General features: G+C 38.3%; 1 protein-coding gene across 1 annotated transcript in view; it reads right to left on the reverse strand.

Annotated features, from left to right (window-relative positions):
- Positions 1 to 465: 465 nt before the first annotated feature.
- The window catches only part of LOC117432033 (homeobox protein aristaless-like 4), a 41,086-nt gene continuing 23,674 nt past the window's right edge, over positions 466 to 17,877 (reverse strand). The window contains exons 2-4 of the mRNA XM_034053433.3: positions 17,268 to 17,581; positions 6,456 to 6,584; positions 466 to 5,066 (exon numbers count right to left, since the gene is read on the reverse strand). Of these exons, the coding sequence (XP_033909324.3) occupies positions 4,761 to 5,066; positions 6,456 to 6,584; positions 17,268 to 17,581 (749 nt within the window). The 3' untranslated portion in view covers positions 466 to 4,760. The remainder of the gene's footprint in view (positions 5,067 to 6,455; positions 6,585 to 17,267; positions 17,582 to 17,877) is intronic.

A 17,877-nucleotide genomic window follows, 5' to 3' on the forward strand; every position in this document is an offset into this window, starting at 1 on the left:
AGCTGTAAAAGTGCTATGCACTCATTGGGTTTGTTAAAGACTGAATTGTTTTTCACAAGCATAACTTTTAAGAATAGTTGTGCCCACTCCGTGGGAACTTTCAGAGGCTGATCGTGCTCCCAAACAAAACAATGGCAACTGTAACTTGCACTGATTGGCTTTACATAGATGTTCTGTATATTTGCCCCTCTCTCTCTCTATATCTATGGCCAAACGTTTTGCATCACCCTATTGAATTAACAAATTTTCCTTCATAAAGTCGATGGAAACCTGCTGAAATAATATTACGCTAACATACTTAATGAAAAACTAGCAAAAATTAAAACATTTCAAAATCTAAACATTTCGAAATCTATCATGAAATACTGTCCTACTATTATGGCTTCTGGTAGACTTTTGCAATATCATTTTGTAGTGGAACTGATTACATAACGTTGAGTAAAAGATTGAAATTATGTGTTTATAATGGTTTTTTTTGTTTTTTTTTAAATGGTCTCAATCCTAAAATTCTAGGTGATGCAAAACTTTTGGCCATAGCTTAGATGATATCTATTAAGATGTTCATAACTGAAAAAAACTAAGTAAGAACTTAAAAATAGTAAAGTTATTCTTGGGTAATTTTACAGATAATAAATCCAAGTGAGTTGAAAGCAATGTATTGTAATTTGTAGTCATTCTTTTATTTAGTATAAGTGACCATGCTTTATAGAAAATGTATACTAGAGGGAGGAGAAGACAACAATTGGAACAGTGCTATTGAGAACAGTTTCTAAAAAACGACTTTAAAAAAACTGAGATTTCAACTAGAAATATCCTGTATTAGTCTCAAGAGCGTGCAGTCTTCTGCGTTCTGACCCTTGCTGTAAAGATTTGACCCCAGGTCACTACCAGAAAAACATAGTTGCAAAACATTTTGTAAGTGCAATAACTTACTAGCAAATCAAAAAACACAATACAATATAAGAACATGAATACAATTAAAGTATAACAATAGCATTACTTAAAAAGCAGTACAACTTCGCTTAAGCCATTTTGTTTTTAACATTTTTTTTTTTTTTTTTTTTTTTTTAAATCATAGAATAAAACCAAGATGCATTTATTTCCTTCTAAGCCAGGAAAACAGACTTGGTTTTTCACGGTTTAAAAATACTTTACAACAAATTAGAACCGTTATATTTCCAAGGGTCTTTAAACCTTGCAAATCTCTCTCATAAATTTACACTTAAAATCCACACACCCCACACAATCACACACACACACACGCAGAAAAAAAAGATTACTATTATATTAATACTCTAGAAAACATGTTGCCCTGCTTCAGTAGTATTACAAACGGCAGTGGGGTTTGAGCTGTAGGAACGGCGAAGGAGAGACCCAGATTTGAATGTGCTGTACCATACCTATGTATGTATGTATGTCATCCTTGCTAGGAGAGGATAGAGTGACTGCAGGCTTCTATGAGACAGGTTGAAGACCTGATAACATTTCCAGTAGACCTCGTGCCTAGTTTCTATTGGTTTATTTCCTCCACTTGCTCGTCCCTAAAGCCTGTACCATTTGAAATGCATGTATTTGGTTCAAGATCTTGTACTATTTTGTTTTTGAGCAGGTCAATGGTAACAAGCACCTCATCATAAGAACACTGGCCATAGTATAGTGCAAATGTGAACCTGATGCATGTCTTAGGGATGTACAACCCAACTGATTTGAAAATGAACCAATATCAATGAATATGGACATGACCGCCCCAATGTAATAAATGATCTTCTAGATTTATTTGCAATGTTTTCTCGCTAATTTATATGTGTGCTTTTTAGTGAATACTACAAGCTTGCATAGACATGTTTAAATCAATTGCAATGTTCTATGATAATGCAATATTATGTGCCAATGGTGCTCCTGGGCACTGTCAATATTTCTTTAAATCTTAACTTTTACTTTCAGTTTAAACTTTTGATAAGGTCCCCTGTGGGTTTGCAGTGCTTCATTTTCACTTTCCCCTCCTGGGAAATTAATATTGGAGTCTTGTACGGTGTTGGATTGTATAGAATTATTAGAAGAATTGTAATTTTCTGACAAGCATTAGCTTAACCCTCAAGCATTTAATTCCAATGTAAAATAAAATCACAATAAAATAAATGCATTCGTCATGGGCTACTCTTTTGCAAAACTATAGTAGTTTCCATTGCAGGTCTTTGCCAATCTAGATATACCAATATACAGTCAGTAAAGGCTGCTAAATATAATTCGATAAATGCATAACAAGATAAATAGACTTATAAATATATAAATACATTGAAAGTAATTGGAGCTTAGGTTTGTGAACATATACTATTCTGATTCTAAATAGGCAGGAGGCGCTACATAACATGTTTTTACTTGTGTGATGATTAAAAATCCCAATAAAAACATATATATATATATATATATAGAGGGAGAGAGCGAGGGCTTCCTTGGCTGAATTACATACACTAGAGATTTGGTTCACTTTCTTCAGGTCTACAGGATAAATACAGGAGTAGTTGACAGGAAATAATTATCGTATATAATATCGTCATTAATATGGAGAAAGGAGTTATGTGGATTGCATAAACTGATTTTTGTTAAATACAGGAAAATCACCAACTGGATTACAGGAAGAAAAAAAGTCACATTTATCTAGAAGCCCTGCAATTTTCTGAGGTCTGAGTTTTGTGTTTTTTCTTTTTCTTTTTTTTTTTAATATTGGTTTTGTGATTTTTCACCTATTGAATTACAACTTTTGTAAATTCTTTGCATAGCATTGGAATTATTTATCACCTTTGATTGCACGGGACACGCAAGGATAAGAATTTGAATTTCTGTGTTTTCACACTGCACTGGAGTAAAGACAGTCAGTGCATGCACTGGTATTCCAGACCTACTTGCTGAATTGAATCACTGCTCTGAACTGCAAGGTTCAATCTTTGAAATGTACTGCAGCATAGCCAAGGAAAGCCCTGGAGCAAGCAGGCGTTTAGAGAAACTGGTTTCCACGTCTGGCACAGGGAACGTTTTTCTTGAATTCGCGGGCAACAACTCTATGAAGTTCAGCTTAAAATTCATTGTCAACCTGAGCCGCAGTTATTGGGATCCCTCAATCCCCCTCTGCTAAGGCACTTTACAACTCTACAGCGTGAAGCGTTAGTCGTACTGTGGGCTTTGGCATCTTTTTTTATTTTTTTTTTAATCGCATGGCATTACAGTCCATCTTGTGCTTTCCATGTGTGTGGATTGAGAATGATTTAAAGTCAGCTAAGGCAGGTCATTCCAGCCAAATGGTGCTCGGTATATATAGAGTCAGAACAATATCTTTCAATCTTTGTTTTTTTGTAAAAAATGTAGATGTTTGCATCAGAATCTGTCCCATTGTCTGTACAATTTGCATTAAAGAAATAATATATGGTAAAACTTTTTTATTGAAACTATCCAGGTCTTTAGAAAGCGCTTCAAGGTTGCAGGCCTGAGTTTGTTTGCTTATTATTAAGTACACCATTGTAAACCAACATTTCAACCAACATTTACATGCAGGGATAAATTCTTGTGAACTTAAGTAGAACATGGCTATCAATTATGATGTTTGAGTTAAGCTATACTTACTGTACAGTACCTAGGTATTAGTATAAGACACTTGCATTGCACTTTACAGGTACTAAACATTGTGACCCATGTGATTTTATTCATCACAAGCTCTTTTCCAAACTGATGATGTGACTACACGGGTTGCAATGATTAGTACATGTTAGTACAATGTAAGCTCGTTGTAATTACAGGAAGGTGCAGTGTGGTTAACCTCTACTTCGAGCAATGATTAGGCTAAGAAGTGTAGTACTTTCTCGTTTTCTGGCTCGTCTCCCCTCTCCAGCAGGACTAACCTGTTAAAAACTAAGCATGTAACGCTGCCTAGCTCCCTCACCCCAGAGGGACATAGGAAGAGATAACAACTCCCTGCAGGAAAACTCGTTCAGTTTAAGAAATCTCAATACAATCTAATAAAAAGATACAGGCCCTAAACTTTTGCTTTTTCCTCTACACCAAATTTTAATAATGGGATCAGCTGAAGCCTAATGTGGAAGTGTCTCTTTTTTGTAACACATTTTTATACCATTGCAAAGCCTTGATGTTCAATATTGTAGCCTTCCTTAGTATTGGATTCAATCAGAAAAGTACATCGCCTCTTTATGACCCATGTTATTGGCCTGATTTACGGTGATATTCAATTAAAAAAAAATGCAAAAATGCCCATTCTCCCATTCTATAAAACACATATACTGTGTCTGGAAAATGAATTAAATGTCCCCACTGAACAGGGCAATACTGTGAGTGTTGCATGTTATGATTGAATACACCTCCTCTTGCACCATAAAAAAACCAAAATGTTTCTTGCCACAGAAAAGGCAGTTTGCCAAAGAAGCTGTTACTTGTTTTTACAATAATGCGACCTCCTGATAGCAAGGTTTCAAACCTAAACTTTAAATCACTGCCTTAAAGAAACTATTAAACCCATGAACCAAAACCGCTTTCATGCACTTCAGCAACATCGCTTAAACCCGAGGCCCCATTTTCAGGGTTTAGACACTCACTTGCCCAGAGTTTAGGCACTCAAAGAGTCTGTTATGGCTATATTATTTAGTGTTTGCTTATTCGTTGCTTATTTTTATTTATTTTTTTCATTTGTATTGCTTTCGTTATTGATTTTTTTTGTTTTTGTTTAAATTAAAACGGGTTTGTGGGCAGCATCATCATGTAGCCCAGGAAATGGCAGCGCTGTGTTCTTTAGCCTTCATCCGCAGGGCAGCGATGCTGGAGGATTTGCGGTCGGGCTCTGCGTTGAGGTCGTAGCTGTTGATGCCCGGGTTGCCAAAGAGGCTGCCCATGTGCGTCTGTCCCATGTGACCCCCAGGGCTGGGCACACCCAGGAAGTCGGAGACGCTGCCGCCCGCGTGTGGGTGAGGGGTCATGCAGGAGGTCATCGTGTCGCAGGGAACCACACAGCCTGGCACTGGAGATGCTGCACTGCCACCCCCGATCCATGACGGGTTCTGGATCTGGAAGACAACAACATTGAGGCCGGTTATTTAGTTTATTATGTGATGGGAAAAGTGTGTGCAATGTTGTGTATACAAATACAAATTAGCACTGTCTGCAGTCCTTAATGAGCAAAATAATAAAACTCTGTGGCTCAGTATACTGTTGGCAATTGAAATACACTGGCATTAGTAGCTTTACTAGTCAGCAATGTATATCTGGCACACACTGGTGTTTTTAATGATGAATCAGTCTCCACTTAAAATCACCTTCACATATTGTGAATTGGTAAAGGGAACATCAATCCTCAGGATATAGAATACAATAATGTAAGTCGATTGTTTCCAGGGCTTCTGTACCACTGGTTCGGTCGTGTTTTGGAGACTGGGGGGCAGTATGTTGTTAAACATTCTTGTCATGGAAAGAAGCAGCAAATTAGCTGCTGTTCAATATCTTTTCAGTGAAACTAAATCATTGCAGTGCTACAACCCAGCCTTTCTGAACTATTGAACATTACCCAAACCACTGAGCCACTCTATAAACCCCCCAACCTCCCTTACACACAAGCAAACAAATAAGCCCATCCTCAATCTAGTTGATCCACAGCCTGTGTGGCACTCCTCTATACAACAGTCCATTATTCAAACCACTGAGCCACCCTCAACCACCCACACAGTACAACTACACACACACACACAGACTAAAGGAGTTAGATGAATAACCCGCCCCCAATCTATTTGATCCATTGGCTTAATAATATCTTTCCAAATGAGCAATCCGGATGACAGGGTGTTTTGTGGGTGTGTGTGTGGGGGGGGGGGGGGGGGGGGAGGTGAGGTTAGAGGCCCTACTCCTTCTCTCTGGGGTGGGTTTGAGGGAGTGCGAGATGAAAGAATGCACAGGGAGATGCTCCAGATGTGCGAGGATGACTGCATTCTACAGCTGCACTCGCTCCCGGAGAGCGGCCTGTGCCCTCTGACCTCCCAACCAATAAATAATAAATGGGGGATCTTTCTCACCTCCTACAAGGGGGTGTCAGTCCACTGACGCAGCTGAGCTGGGCTTTGGGAATAGATTGCACATGTAAAATCAGGATTAGAAGGGGTTGCAAGCGTTCTTTATTAAAAAAAAAAAAAAAGTTCACTGCAGCGGATTAGTGGCTCAGTGAATCGGTAGTGGAATACAAAAATGATTCATTTTCAAAGCTAGCTTCTCACTCTTTACCTTGATATTGAATATTCTCCATGCTTAGCTCTCCAGCACCTCAGCAGCTGTTTGAAACCCTCTACTCTCAGCTCTCCAGTGCTATACGCTTGCACCTTGTACCTGTGTGCCCAGTTCTAGTGACTGTTCACTGCCTAAAAACAGTTCTGGATCCTATTGCTCAAGTCTCTCAAAGCCTTGTTTACCTGTGCATAATTCTCAGCTCTGGTTAGAAGAGGGAGTTCGTAGGCAGTTGAGAAATGAGTCCGAACCTGTTGCATCTGGCCGAACCGCTCTCTCTTTCTCCACTTCGCTCTTCGGTTCTGAAACCACACCTGTTTGAAGAAGCAGACAGTAATTCAGCCAATGCAGACCAGACCAAGGGTAGGCTATTGATTGGTCTGTTGGTCTGTACTAATTGCAGTAAGGTATGGTGATTTGTATAAGAGATGATTAATCCATCTTTCAAAATACTCAACGTGTAGTAATATTAAATGGAAAAAAAATCATTTGACATAATTTCGACTCGAAGTCTGTTAATAACAGAGGTGTGCTATCTTTGCTGTGCTATAATTTCTAACCACAATGTATTTGCATTAAATCAATAGTTTCTAGCCAGGTGTATTGATCTATACAGATCTATATTTAAATTCAAAGTCATCGATATCTTCGGATCATAACTACAATATTTACCCTCTTGCAAAATTCAATCTAAAGCATGGTAGAGCGCTTTAGAATCACAGAGTATAAAAACACAGTCCAACAGGTTCAGTGCAGTGGGTCTTGCAAAGGCTATGGTAAATGTGTCATTTTGCACATTTTCCTTGCTTTTCTGATGTATACATTTTCTGTGCTTTACTGTCCTTGTTCTTCACAAGACTTTGGGCTTTTCCTTGCTGTCAATGCATGTTTTTAAGAGACCAAAACATTTTAGATGTGCAAAACACTGTCAAGTCAATCGACATAAAAAAGTGTGATATCTAAAAGAAAAAAAGAACAACAATTAACCAGACCCGATCTGAGGTATGCCACTATATAAATTCTGTATGACTTATTTCCATATTGTACACTATTTATTACTTATAGTAGTGCTGTGTTTTTGCATAGGTACATACGGTTTGACTGCAGTTACAGTAATGGCTGTCCGCTGAGACGGGGCTGTGCAGGAGAGGAGCTGGCTAGTCAGGGTACCCTATATAAATCAGCAGCTACTTGAAAGACTTTGCCAGAGTTTATGGTTGCCATGTTGTAATGTGACAATGTGACCCCCGTCTCCCCTCCCCTTGAGTTTGTCAGGTGCTGAGCTCTTTCTCCTGTACCAAGTAACTTTTTATACTGGGTAAGGGAAATAACGTGTACTGTGACTGGGCCATATTAACACTGAGTAGGTCTAAGAGATTCCATCAAATTGCCACACTATCTCTGTTTTCTCTGGGCACTGTAAGGGTACCTTTGCAGTCAGTCTCAAAACGACAGACATAGAGACTGAACTGCTCCCTCACCATCTATGAGATGGGGGGTCCCTACAGGGCAGACTCTAGTCAACTTTAAATGCAGTAGAGAAATGTTTTGGCCTTCATCATATGTCCATGATGGATTTTATGCGCCAAGCAGACACTGCACAGTTCTATGAGAAAACCTGTCATCTTATCCTAGCTGTTCCTGGGCAGTCTCAAGTTTTCAATGCAGGCCCATTTTATGAGTGAGGAAGTGATTTTGGAGAGCTTCGGCCCCCTTGATAAAGTGTCTTTTGATAAGGAACGAGAGGGGGATTTTTAATGGGCTCGGATAAAGAAAAAAAAAAAACAAAGTAAGAAAGAAAGAAAGAAAAAAAAAGACTGGTTGACTTTAAAGTGATGGCCGCAGAAAGCTGACAGCTTCTTTAAAGTTGATTCCTGTGAGCTGGCTGTATTCGTTTACATGGTTCCCTATCAGGCCATCTTGAGCTGCAGGGGTAGGAGCTATGAGGGCTCTGTAGCAGATTACAGCTCCAATTTATTTCAGCACGCCATGGGGAAATGTAAGAGGACTGAGGGAGAAGAGAAATGAACTCTGTCAAGACGTTGCTTGTATCAGCAACATGTACCTGTCAGGTTCAGTTTTGGGGTGCAGGTTTAAAAAAATTCAGAGTGTTTCCAACCAGACCCCAGTAAAAATAATGTGCAATAAAATACAATTTGTTTTGTACATGCACAGAACAAATGTATTTATTTATTTTGACTTATTTAGTGCTAACTGGGATACGACTGTAGAGATGAAACATCACATTTACAAAGTCGTCCCGGCAAAAACTATGAGAGCACTGCCTGAAGCCCATATGAAAACATTCTAGGCTTAAGTATTAAAAAGCATATCTCTGAAATGTTTATCTTTCACTTCAGGTAAGGGGCTGCACTTGATCAATATAACACTACATATTAACTAACTGGTAACAAATAAAGAAAGACTTGTGGTGTTAAGCTAGATATTAACAGTAACACAAACTATGAAGTGGTCACTGAAAGTAATTGTGGTGTTCTTTTTGGAGAGTCTGGGTTTGGGTCTTCGTGACACAGCTTGTGTCTACATGAGCAAATATTGTAACATTTTACTGTTATCACTATGCAGCAAGTGTCAAAGTAAGAGAAATATTTCAAGTGACCTAAACGGGTCTAGAATGACTAGATTATTGTCAGAGCTTGCACAGTTACTAGTAAGAATCCAGTTAGGTACCCAAAGGAGCCTGTTATTCCTTGCTGGGTGCCCTGAGTTCAGTGTACTGTCAGAACACCGTTCTGTCCACCTGCATGTCTGTTTACAGTTTGCCTATTTACATCCTTCGTGTAAAGATGGTAGAATAGGCTGTAATACTAAAAGGAAATGATTTGATAAACATTTCCACCAGAAGGTCTTTCTACATTGAGAAATAAGAAGTTTCTATAATTTACATCCCTCATGTTAGGTTTTAATAAAATAAGTCCTCTTCTGAAACCTGCTGGCCATTGTGTGGGCAGAATAGAGTAGAGATACTCCATAAGCCCGCAGCAGCCCTTGCAGAGCTAATTATTGACTTCAAGATCTGGTATAGTTCAGCCAGCGATACAGAAACTGAAAAAGTGGACTGCTGTTTTTGATCAAATGTTTTACAGGAATATGAGCTTTACTGTCAAACACAAAGTCCCACTTGAAGTCCAGTTGGAAGAGGTTGTTACGTTTTCACGGGAGCGTGTTTCTGTGTTTATATTGCACATGTGCTGTGTGGTTTTGAGCACAGTGTGCCCAGCTGCTCTGTTTGATTGCAGGCACTGCAAACTCCTGCATTTTAATTACTTTTATTCATTTTTGGGGTAGAAATCAGTGGCGACAGCAGGGTTTACAGCTGGGTGTGTGAGCTGGCAAGGTGAACGAATATTACTACTGGTTTTGGGGTTTCTGTTGAGATGAAGAATTGAGAGCTGATAACAAAACTCTTTTATTTATAGAATTCATTGCAAGGAGCTAGTCTCCTCTCATCTGGTGAGATGAGTAAACACAAGCCTGTTTTCTTAAGCCCTAACTCTGCTCTTGTTTTGTTTAGTTTGTGTAAAGCCAGTATAATAAGGGTTTTAATGTGCTTCTCCAGACAACGAAGCACAATCATTCAGGAAAATCGCCAGTGAGAGACATTAACAAAGAAATATTTTTTTTCTTTCTCATTAGTTGTGGTGTCGACTATTTCTTGGTGCAAGTGGTGATTTAATGAGCCTGTGGTTATTTGAAAAGTGAATTTAAACTGCAAATAAATAAATATGCCAACAATATAAATTTAACTTGGCATGAGGTGTAAAACTTAGTGGTATATGCTGAAAACACATGTTGACCAGAGCCCCTGCTATAGAGAAATTGACTATCATTTGTTATTACAAAATATTAAACAGTATTGTGTCTTTTGGACTGTTTTATTGGTCAACTTGATTAATGTACAGTAGATACTGAGGTTGATTCGATTGCTATAAACAGCAGAGGATATAAATAGAAGTGTTGTCTGAATCATTAGAATAGGACTCTGGCGTTTTACCCATTTTTACACATAGAAATACACTGGAGACTCCTTGGGTGTTTTGGTTTTACCTCAGTCGACACAAAGAGCACTATAATGATCTTAACACATATTTTAATATGGTGTTGTTTATATTACTTGAATTTTGCACTATTTATTGAGGGTGTACTAATATTTGTGTGTCCTACTTCTGACCCAATATATGTATTGGTAGATATATATGTATGTTTGTGTGTGTGTTTATTGTAAATATTCAAAAAAAAAAATTGGCCTATGAAATATCAACAGCAAAAAAGTATTGAGCAAATAATGGGGTCAACCATGTGTTTGCTATATATAAAACTTACACCAAATTACACCAAAAATAATATTACAATATTAAAAAAATGAACATTAGGCTATTGTGTGTTACCATCTCAATAAAAACAGTGGTCATCCAGACCTTGCCCTTGTAATGTGGAACACAGCGAGGAGTCAGAGACTGACAGATGAAACCACACTGTTTTATTTCTACTTTAAATCTAAGGGGGGAAGTCGGGAAATTAGAAAGCGAGATGGGGGAACGTTCAAACTGGAGCTTGTTTTCATTTCGTGTTTAATTTCCTGACGCCTAAGCCCCCAGCTTTCCGATGCGGCCCCTGAAACCCTGCAAAACGAGCGTGGTGACCGTGCTGCTCTCTCTCTCCCCCCGTCTCCCTGTCTCCCTGTCTCTCTGTCTCTCTGAACCTGCGTTTGGGAGACTGAGCGGTTTAGTGTTTCTTGTCTACACTATCAAACAGTACTCAGAAAAAGAGTTCAGGCCTTTTCTGTTCTGTCTTAAACATGTGTGAATAGTGAATAGTGGCCACTGTTTGTTCTTCATCCTGTTTTGTGCTGAAGATTATAAGTTAGCTGGATTTTCTGAGATATGATCAGTCCTCAACACATTAGTGATCAATTTACCAACACGCGTTAACTACCATATTCAGTAATAGTTTTGTATATTTCTATATCTCAGTAAGTTACCAAATAATAATCTCCACCAATTGTGTGGAATTTAGAAACACACTGCTAACCACAAAAATACAGCAGGTTATGTGGAAAAGAGCCGTGCTATTGTACAAAAGAAGGTGTCAAGATGAGAAAAGACTGTTGATACTGTATTTTATCTATATACAGACCATCAACATAGAGTATCTAATTTTTCAAAACCTTGTGTTTTACAGAACAGCATTGCCAGTAGACCTGTTTTGTGTGCAATGATTAGTTAAATTAATGAATAACTATAATAGCACAAGGATATTTTCATCACACACACAAACACATTTTATATATATATATAATTTATGTATTTATTTTCACTACCTTGCACATGTCTAACCATTATATAAACATCATTAAAGTAAAATAAACAAGCAAATAACCAATCACAATAATTGAGGGACTAATAAGATGTAAAAAAAAAACATAAAGAAAATGTGCATTAACACCCTCCACTTGAGGAATTATCCAATTACACCTGTCTTAGGGATCAAAGTAAAACCAGCTCCCCTGCAGACTCAGTAACCTTAAACACAATACTTATATGGTCAACTTTAATAGACTCCTTCGCTTGGTATGCATTGTAACTGTGTACCAGCGCCCAGCCTCCAGGAACTCTCCTGGAAATGAGATGTGACACCTCAAAGAGATTTTATTCCTGCTAAAATAATTCCAATCTGAAAAGTATAAATGTGTTGAAGCAAGGTATTCCAATCGGTGACAGAACACTGTTCAAAGCTCTTAACCTTTCACCCCTCAGCTGTATTTCCATGCTATGAAATTCAAAGCAGAGCTGCTTTCTTCCCTGATCCACTGCAGAATTGGCTGCTTTTTCACTGTCGATATAAAAAAAAAGAAAAAAAACAAGAATACTATTCTTGAGGCTAGCTGGACATGTGCAAGGAAGTGAAAAAAAAACAAACATCTGAGTATTATAGGGCTAGTTGCACAATGTCTTTTTGCAATGTTTTTTTTTTTCTGCCAGTATTTCATTTCATTTTTCTCAAAGAGTTGAGCAGTACTGTCATTTTATTATTAGTTTGCTTTAAGTTTGACCATGAAGAAAGCATTGTGGCTGGTTGATTTAATGATGTGTTTTTTTTTTTTGTTTTTTTACATGAGATCATCTTTTAGGTATGTGAGAAATAATAGTCCTGACAGAAAGTCAAATAGGCACAGAAGGTGAAAAAAACACGGAACAGATCTGCCTCAGACATCTTTACAGAGTCAAAATCAAGTATATCATTTCAATCAAAGGTCTTCGCAACTGGTCATCACATAGATCCTCTGATACTAAGAGAAGAAGTGGCGTTAACCACAGAGTCCTGCTCAAAAGCCAGTACGTTTGGCTAAATCCCTCCGAACTCTAGCTAATTCTCAAACTTACATTTCCATTCCCCTGTAAATATGGGAACTGTATATTCCTGAAAAGGTATTTCATGTTGGCCACTTGGAAGACAATTGGAATGGTCTAATTTGGATGCATATCAGTAGAAGCTAAATAGTGGACTTTAGACAAGCACAACATAGACACGGTACCATACTGTACTTACCACAAACATATCACCCACAGAGACACAAAACTGAGAGCAAAAAAATTGTACAGCACAACTCTCTTACCAGCATCCAAACAATCCAACCACAATGACAACTGCTTCATTGAATCACTGATTCATTGAATTAACTGCATATTTTTGTGAAGAACTTATGAAAAACTGAATTCATATCAACAACACTGTAAACCAAAACTCACTTTACAAATGGTCGCCATGCAGTTTATTCTAGTCATTACCTGTATGTTACTGCCAAAAAACACTATGGTAACCTGTAATATGTTATAGTATGTAATATATGCTGTAGGAAACCAATGTTTTTAGATGGTATATAGTATTTCTTTATTTATGTGCACATGAGAACATACGGTAAGCAGTGAGAATGTTTTAAAAGCGACGGTGTCTTCTGTAAAGCTTGAAAAGGAAACAAACTCTCCTGTTTCTGTGTATTTTTCTCCTCTCTCCATGTCTTTACTTGGACACAGAGATTCGGCAGTGTGACATGCAGCACACTTCCTGTTTTCACAGATGCTTGAAAGGCCTATCCCTGTGCTTACAGTACATGGATGAAACACCACTGGATGTGCCCTTGTGACTAAAGATTGAACTGCAGTATGCACCAGAATGTTGTGCTTTTATGTTGCTGATTTTCAAAAATAAAATGCATTTCACAGAATGTCACAATTTGATAATTAAAGAATTGTGTTAATTCAGGGTTAGGCCATGTTGAAAGTAAATGGTACTACAAGTAGTATATTTTACTGCTAAAAGGACCCTTGAGTTATTATCTGTTTCAAATATTCACCTTTTTTTATAAGACAGGACACACTGTTTAAGAGTGGGAATGGCATTTGTAAGTGCTAGTTACAAGACAGGCAGCTAGTCTGTTAAAATGGAAAGGAATAGTAAATTAGTTAAATGTGTGTAATCACCAGATTATTCCACCTGGATTTGGGGGGGGGGGGGGGGGGGGGCACAGGGGATTATCAATGTAGGTCATGTTTTAAAGGTTATTTTATGAATCACTGGGGCAAACTGTAACTTCTCTGCTTGTTTAACAAGTGTTAAAGGTGCACTTCACACCTGCTGTTCATTACAATTATTCTGATCTTTCCTGGCTCTCTCTGCCCTCTGCCCCTGCTTAATAAAATGGAATGATCTGGCAGCACCCATCCTGGGGTGCACCATGCATCAGTGTGCAATGCCAAAAGTGTATTTATTTTCTTTATTAATGTAGCCAATAGGGTTCAACGCTTTAATAAATCCATGGGAATTCTTTATGTTTCTTAATTTACAATTCTTCGCATATAAAATGCATTATTTCATTTTTTAGCAGTACTACATCTTATAAATTAAATCATACATTCTTGATAAGTTAAAGGCACTTCTAGGGAGTGTCTGGAAATGTAATGCACCAGTAAAAGGTGTAAGGGATTAACAACACAAAAGAAAATCTTTAATATATTGTTGTTTTTATACACTTAACCTCAGGTTTATTGTTCTCAAAAATCCAAATAAAAAAGGGATATAATATTTATCAAACATTTGTACATGTTTGGTCATTACCTTGACCCGGTTCTGGCTAAATGGTATCCTTCCTAATGCTGTGCAGGTTTTGATGAGTAATGTTCTCTTGTGTGTTGTTTTACAAGACCCTAACAGACTCTCATTAGTTATACAATCTTCAGCACTCTTTGGCTAGTCCCCTAAAACCACAGGGCCCTCAGATTCATCCCACAGGTTCTCTATAAAGGAGGTGCAGTGTGTGAAAAAGTACTGCATACAACAGGGGCCCATAACTCAAGACTCCAATCCCTGGGCTCTCTTTATAATACATTATATTCTCTTTTTTCTCACTTTTCTTTCTTTGATGTTTTTATAGTTTCTGAGTTTAATTCAATCAACTAGATTTTAAGTAGCTATTAGTGTTTTTTATGCACAAGAACCTGTGGCACCACTTAATGAGACAACAGCAAATATGCAGTCTGTATCTCAAATGGTTCCTTAGAAATTAGGTGTTGAAGGTGCTGCAACTGTGGCTATGTCAATGATGATTGAACTTGGCCAATAGAATCAGACAGTAGTTGTGTTCCAAATTGTATCCAAATGGAGTCTGTTTAAATAAAATGTGGCAGATCTTAATACTGACACCCTCAAATTTATAAACGTGATTTATCATTTCAGTTTATTTCTATTGTAGTAATAGTGATACATGTTAATCAATCCTGGAGGAGTATCTAAACTGGATTAATATGGAATTTCTCTTAACACATACCACAGGAATCTCTCTGGCTCCTGCCAATGTCCTGTGGAAGATGGGTAATAGTTTCTAGTAGTTTGGCACTGTCCTGTGTGCATTTCATTGGGGATGGTGCATGTCTGCGGCTTCTGGACTGAGTTCATGAAGACTCAACATCCTTCAAAAGCTCTAAGATCTTCATGCGCCACCCCGAAATGTGTATTGGGTCCCGGCGTCAGGGGGTGGTCAAGGGATGCAACTGCACTCCAGGGCCTAGCCTCTGGGGGGGCCAGCCCTGAGTTCATTTCTTTTTTTTCTGAGGCCACTTTTATATTAAAAAATATGTAGGCACCATCTTATGTACTGGGATTAGAAAAATAAACTGTAGCAAGGTAGTATTGGCGGACTGTCAATCAAAACAGAAATTTGCAAATCAGAGGTAACAGATTGTCAATCTGGAGGCGGGAGACACGAGCGAGCACTGTGGCAATAGGTCAGTGTTAAGGTCATGTGATTAAACAGATGGTAAAAATTCAGCATTAAAAAAAAAATGACATGCTTTTGGGATATTAATTTGTTAAGCATATTCATGAATGCTTTTTTTTTTTTTTTTTGCTTATTGAATGGATTTGTACTATGGGCTAAGTTTTGAGATGCAGACATGTTTTTTTTTTATAGAAATGTTTTCATAATAACTTTTGTACTTGATAAGATGAATCTAGAAATCCAGTTGATGCCTATGGCCAATATGTTTTTCTGAATAATCTGAAGCTATTAATATGTTCAATATTAACTAAATCGAGTTATTAATCAAATTGATTAATTGATTAATTAATTAATTGATTAGTTTATTAGTCTTGTTCACAGTCATCAAATAACGTTAGAATATGCTTTGTTGTGGAAAAAAAAAGTTTTTTGACTGATTCTTTTGCTGGTCATGTATTTATTTTCAAAAGGTTTTCTTTAAGTTGTGCTGCAGTTGTGCAGTGCGTTTTTATTTTTATTTGGGTGAGGGGGGGAGGGGGGGTTCTTTTTAACAGTCTTGCACCAGAGCCCAGTAAATCCTAGAGCCAACACTGTCCATGGGGTTATCTGGTAAACGCCATATTGTTTGGATAACCAAGATTTAAATATTCTGTGTAATGCAATTCAACATCTTTTAAAATAGACCAAGGATTTAGAAGGGATCTGAATTTAATTAGTGTATGACACCACTACAGATATACTTTAAACAGCTATGTGGCTCCATCATTTTGATTGAATCCAAGCAAGGATCTTACTAGAGAAATCCACAATATCGTATGTCAGTGTGGCAATGTGCCCCGCCCCTGTGTGTATTCTTGTGTTTTATGTTGTATGTTGTGTGTGGTGTGTTAATGTTGGTGTATAGATATGGCTGCACGGGATATAAATGGGTGTGTGCAGCACAAGTTATTTTAAAATGTGTAATTGTATTTAGGCACAGGATTGCACATCACTTCACGTGCATTTAAAGTATTTAATATGTGAGCACGAGGTTGCACATAATTAATTCACGTGCTGGGATTCAAGTGAATAATTAATTAGTAATTGAATCCCGGCACAACAGTATATATAGCTGCACGTTTCACTCACTCGGGGTTGTGTGTTCGGTGAGTGGAGAACAGGAGTGAGGAAGGAGAAAAAGGAAAGTGAAAGAAAAGGAAAGTTTCTGTCACTCACCGTGTTTGTTTGTCTGTTTACTGTTTTATTGTTTTGTTCGTCTGTTTATTTTGGCCAACGCCCCGTTTTGTTTGTGCAGTCAGTGTTCTCTGTTTTGTACAACCTTTTTATTTGCAATAAACCGGCGCAAGCAAGCGCCTTCATCATTTCACCGTACTGTGTGTGTTTCCTTTCCTGGGTCTGACGTAATCACTCAGCCAGCCGTGTGACAGTCAGTCATTCAAAATACAGTTATCCTTTATCTGCCTTAAATAGATCAAGAAGCTTTAGCTTTACTGAGATTCATAAATGGGTCATTTTATTGAGGATTCTACTACATTAGCTTATTAGCACTAGTGGTGCCAAGTTCTGTTAAGGAATGTAAAACATGCTGTATTTGGAGCAAAGTGTCAGAATGGCTGTGCTTATCCCTGCACAATCTAGAAAGTTAGCTTTGGGCTTTCTTTCAAGCTTGCCCTTACTCACCCCCACCCCCCCTCCACATTACCTGCACTCGGGCCTCAGTCAGGTCGGTGCGCAGTGCCAGCTGCTCCCTGGCGTACACGTCGGGGTAGTGTGTCTTCTGGAACACTTTCTCCAGCTCCTCGAGCTGGTAGCTGGTGAAGGTGGTGCGGTTGCGTCTCTTCTTGCCCTTGTTGCTCTCGCCCTCACCCTTGTCCAGCGGGTTGGTAATCTCGGAGCCCGGACGGTCCTGGGGTCCCTTGACCCCGGACTCTTTCACACTGAGGTAGCTGCTGTCCATCCCTGCAGGGTCAGTGCTCGGGGGCAATTCGGAGTCCGTCAGCCCACTGCTGTCTTTGGCTGAAAAGACAATGGGAGAGGGAGTACTGTTAGTGCGGCTGAGAAGACAGGTAAAATTTGTCCTAGACCGGGGGTAATTAACATGGGTGCTGGAGCGCCATTCCTTTACAGGTTGATTTAGTAATTAAAGACCTATATTTGAATAAAAGTGGTTTCTTATAACAGGTAGTATATCATTGATTTCAATTAATACAGGTGACTTTTTTAGGTTATATTTTTCACTGGATTGCTGTTTCAATTTTAATATTCTTGTTAGCTTTAGATTCTGCCATAATATAATGCCCATTTTACAAGGT

The sequence above is a fragment of the Acipenser ruthenus genome, chromosome 27 (genome assembly GCF_902713425.1).
Source record: "Acipenser ruthenus chromosome 27, fAciRut3.2 maternal haplotype, whole genome shotgun sequence".
In the NCBI taxonomy this organism is placed as follows: Eukaryota; Metazoa; Chordata; class Actinopteri; order Acipenseriformes; family Acipenseridae; genus Acipenser; species Acipenser ruthenus.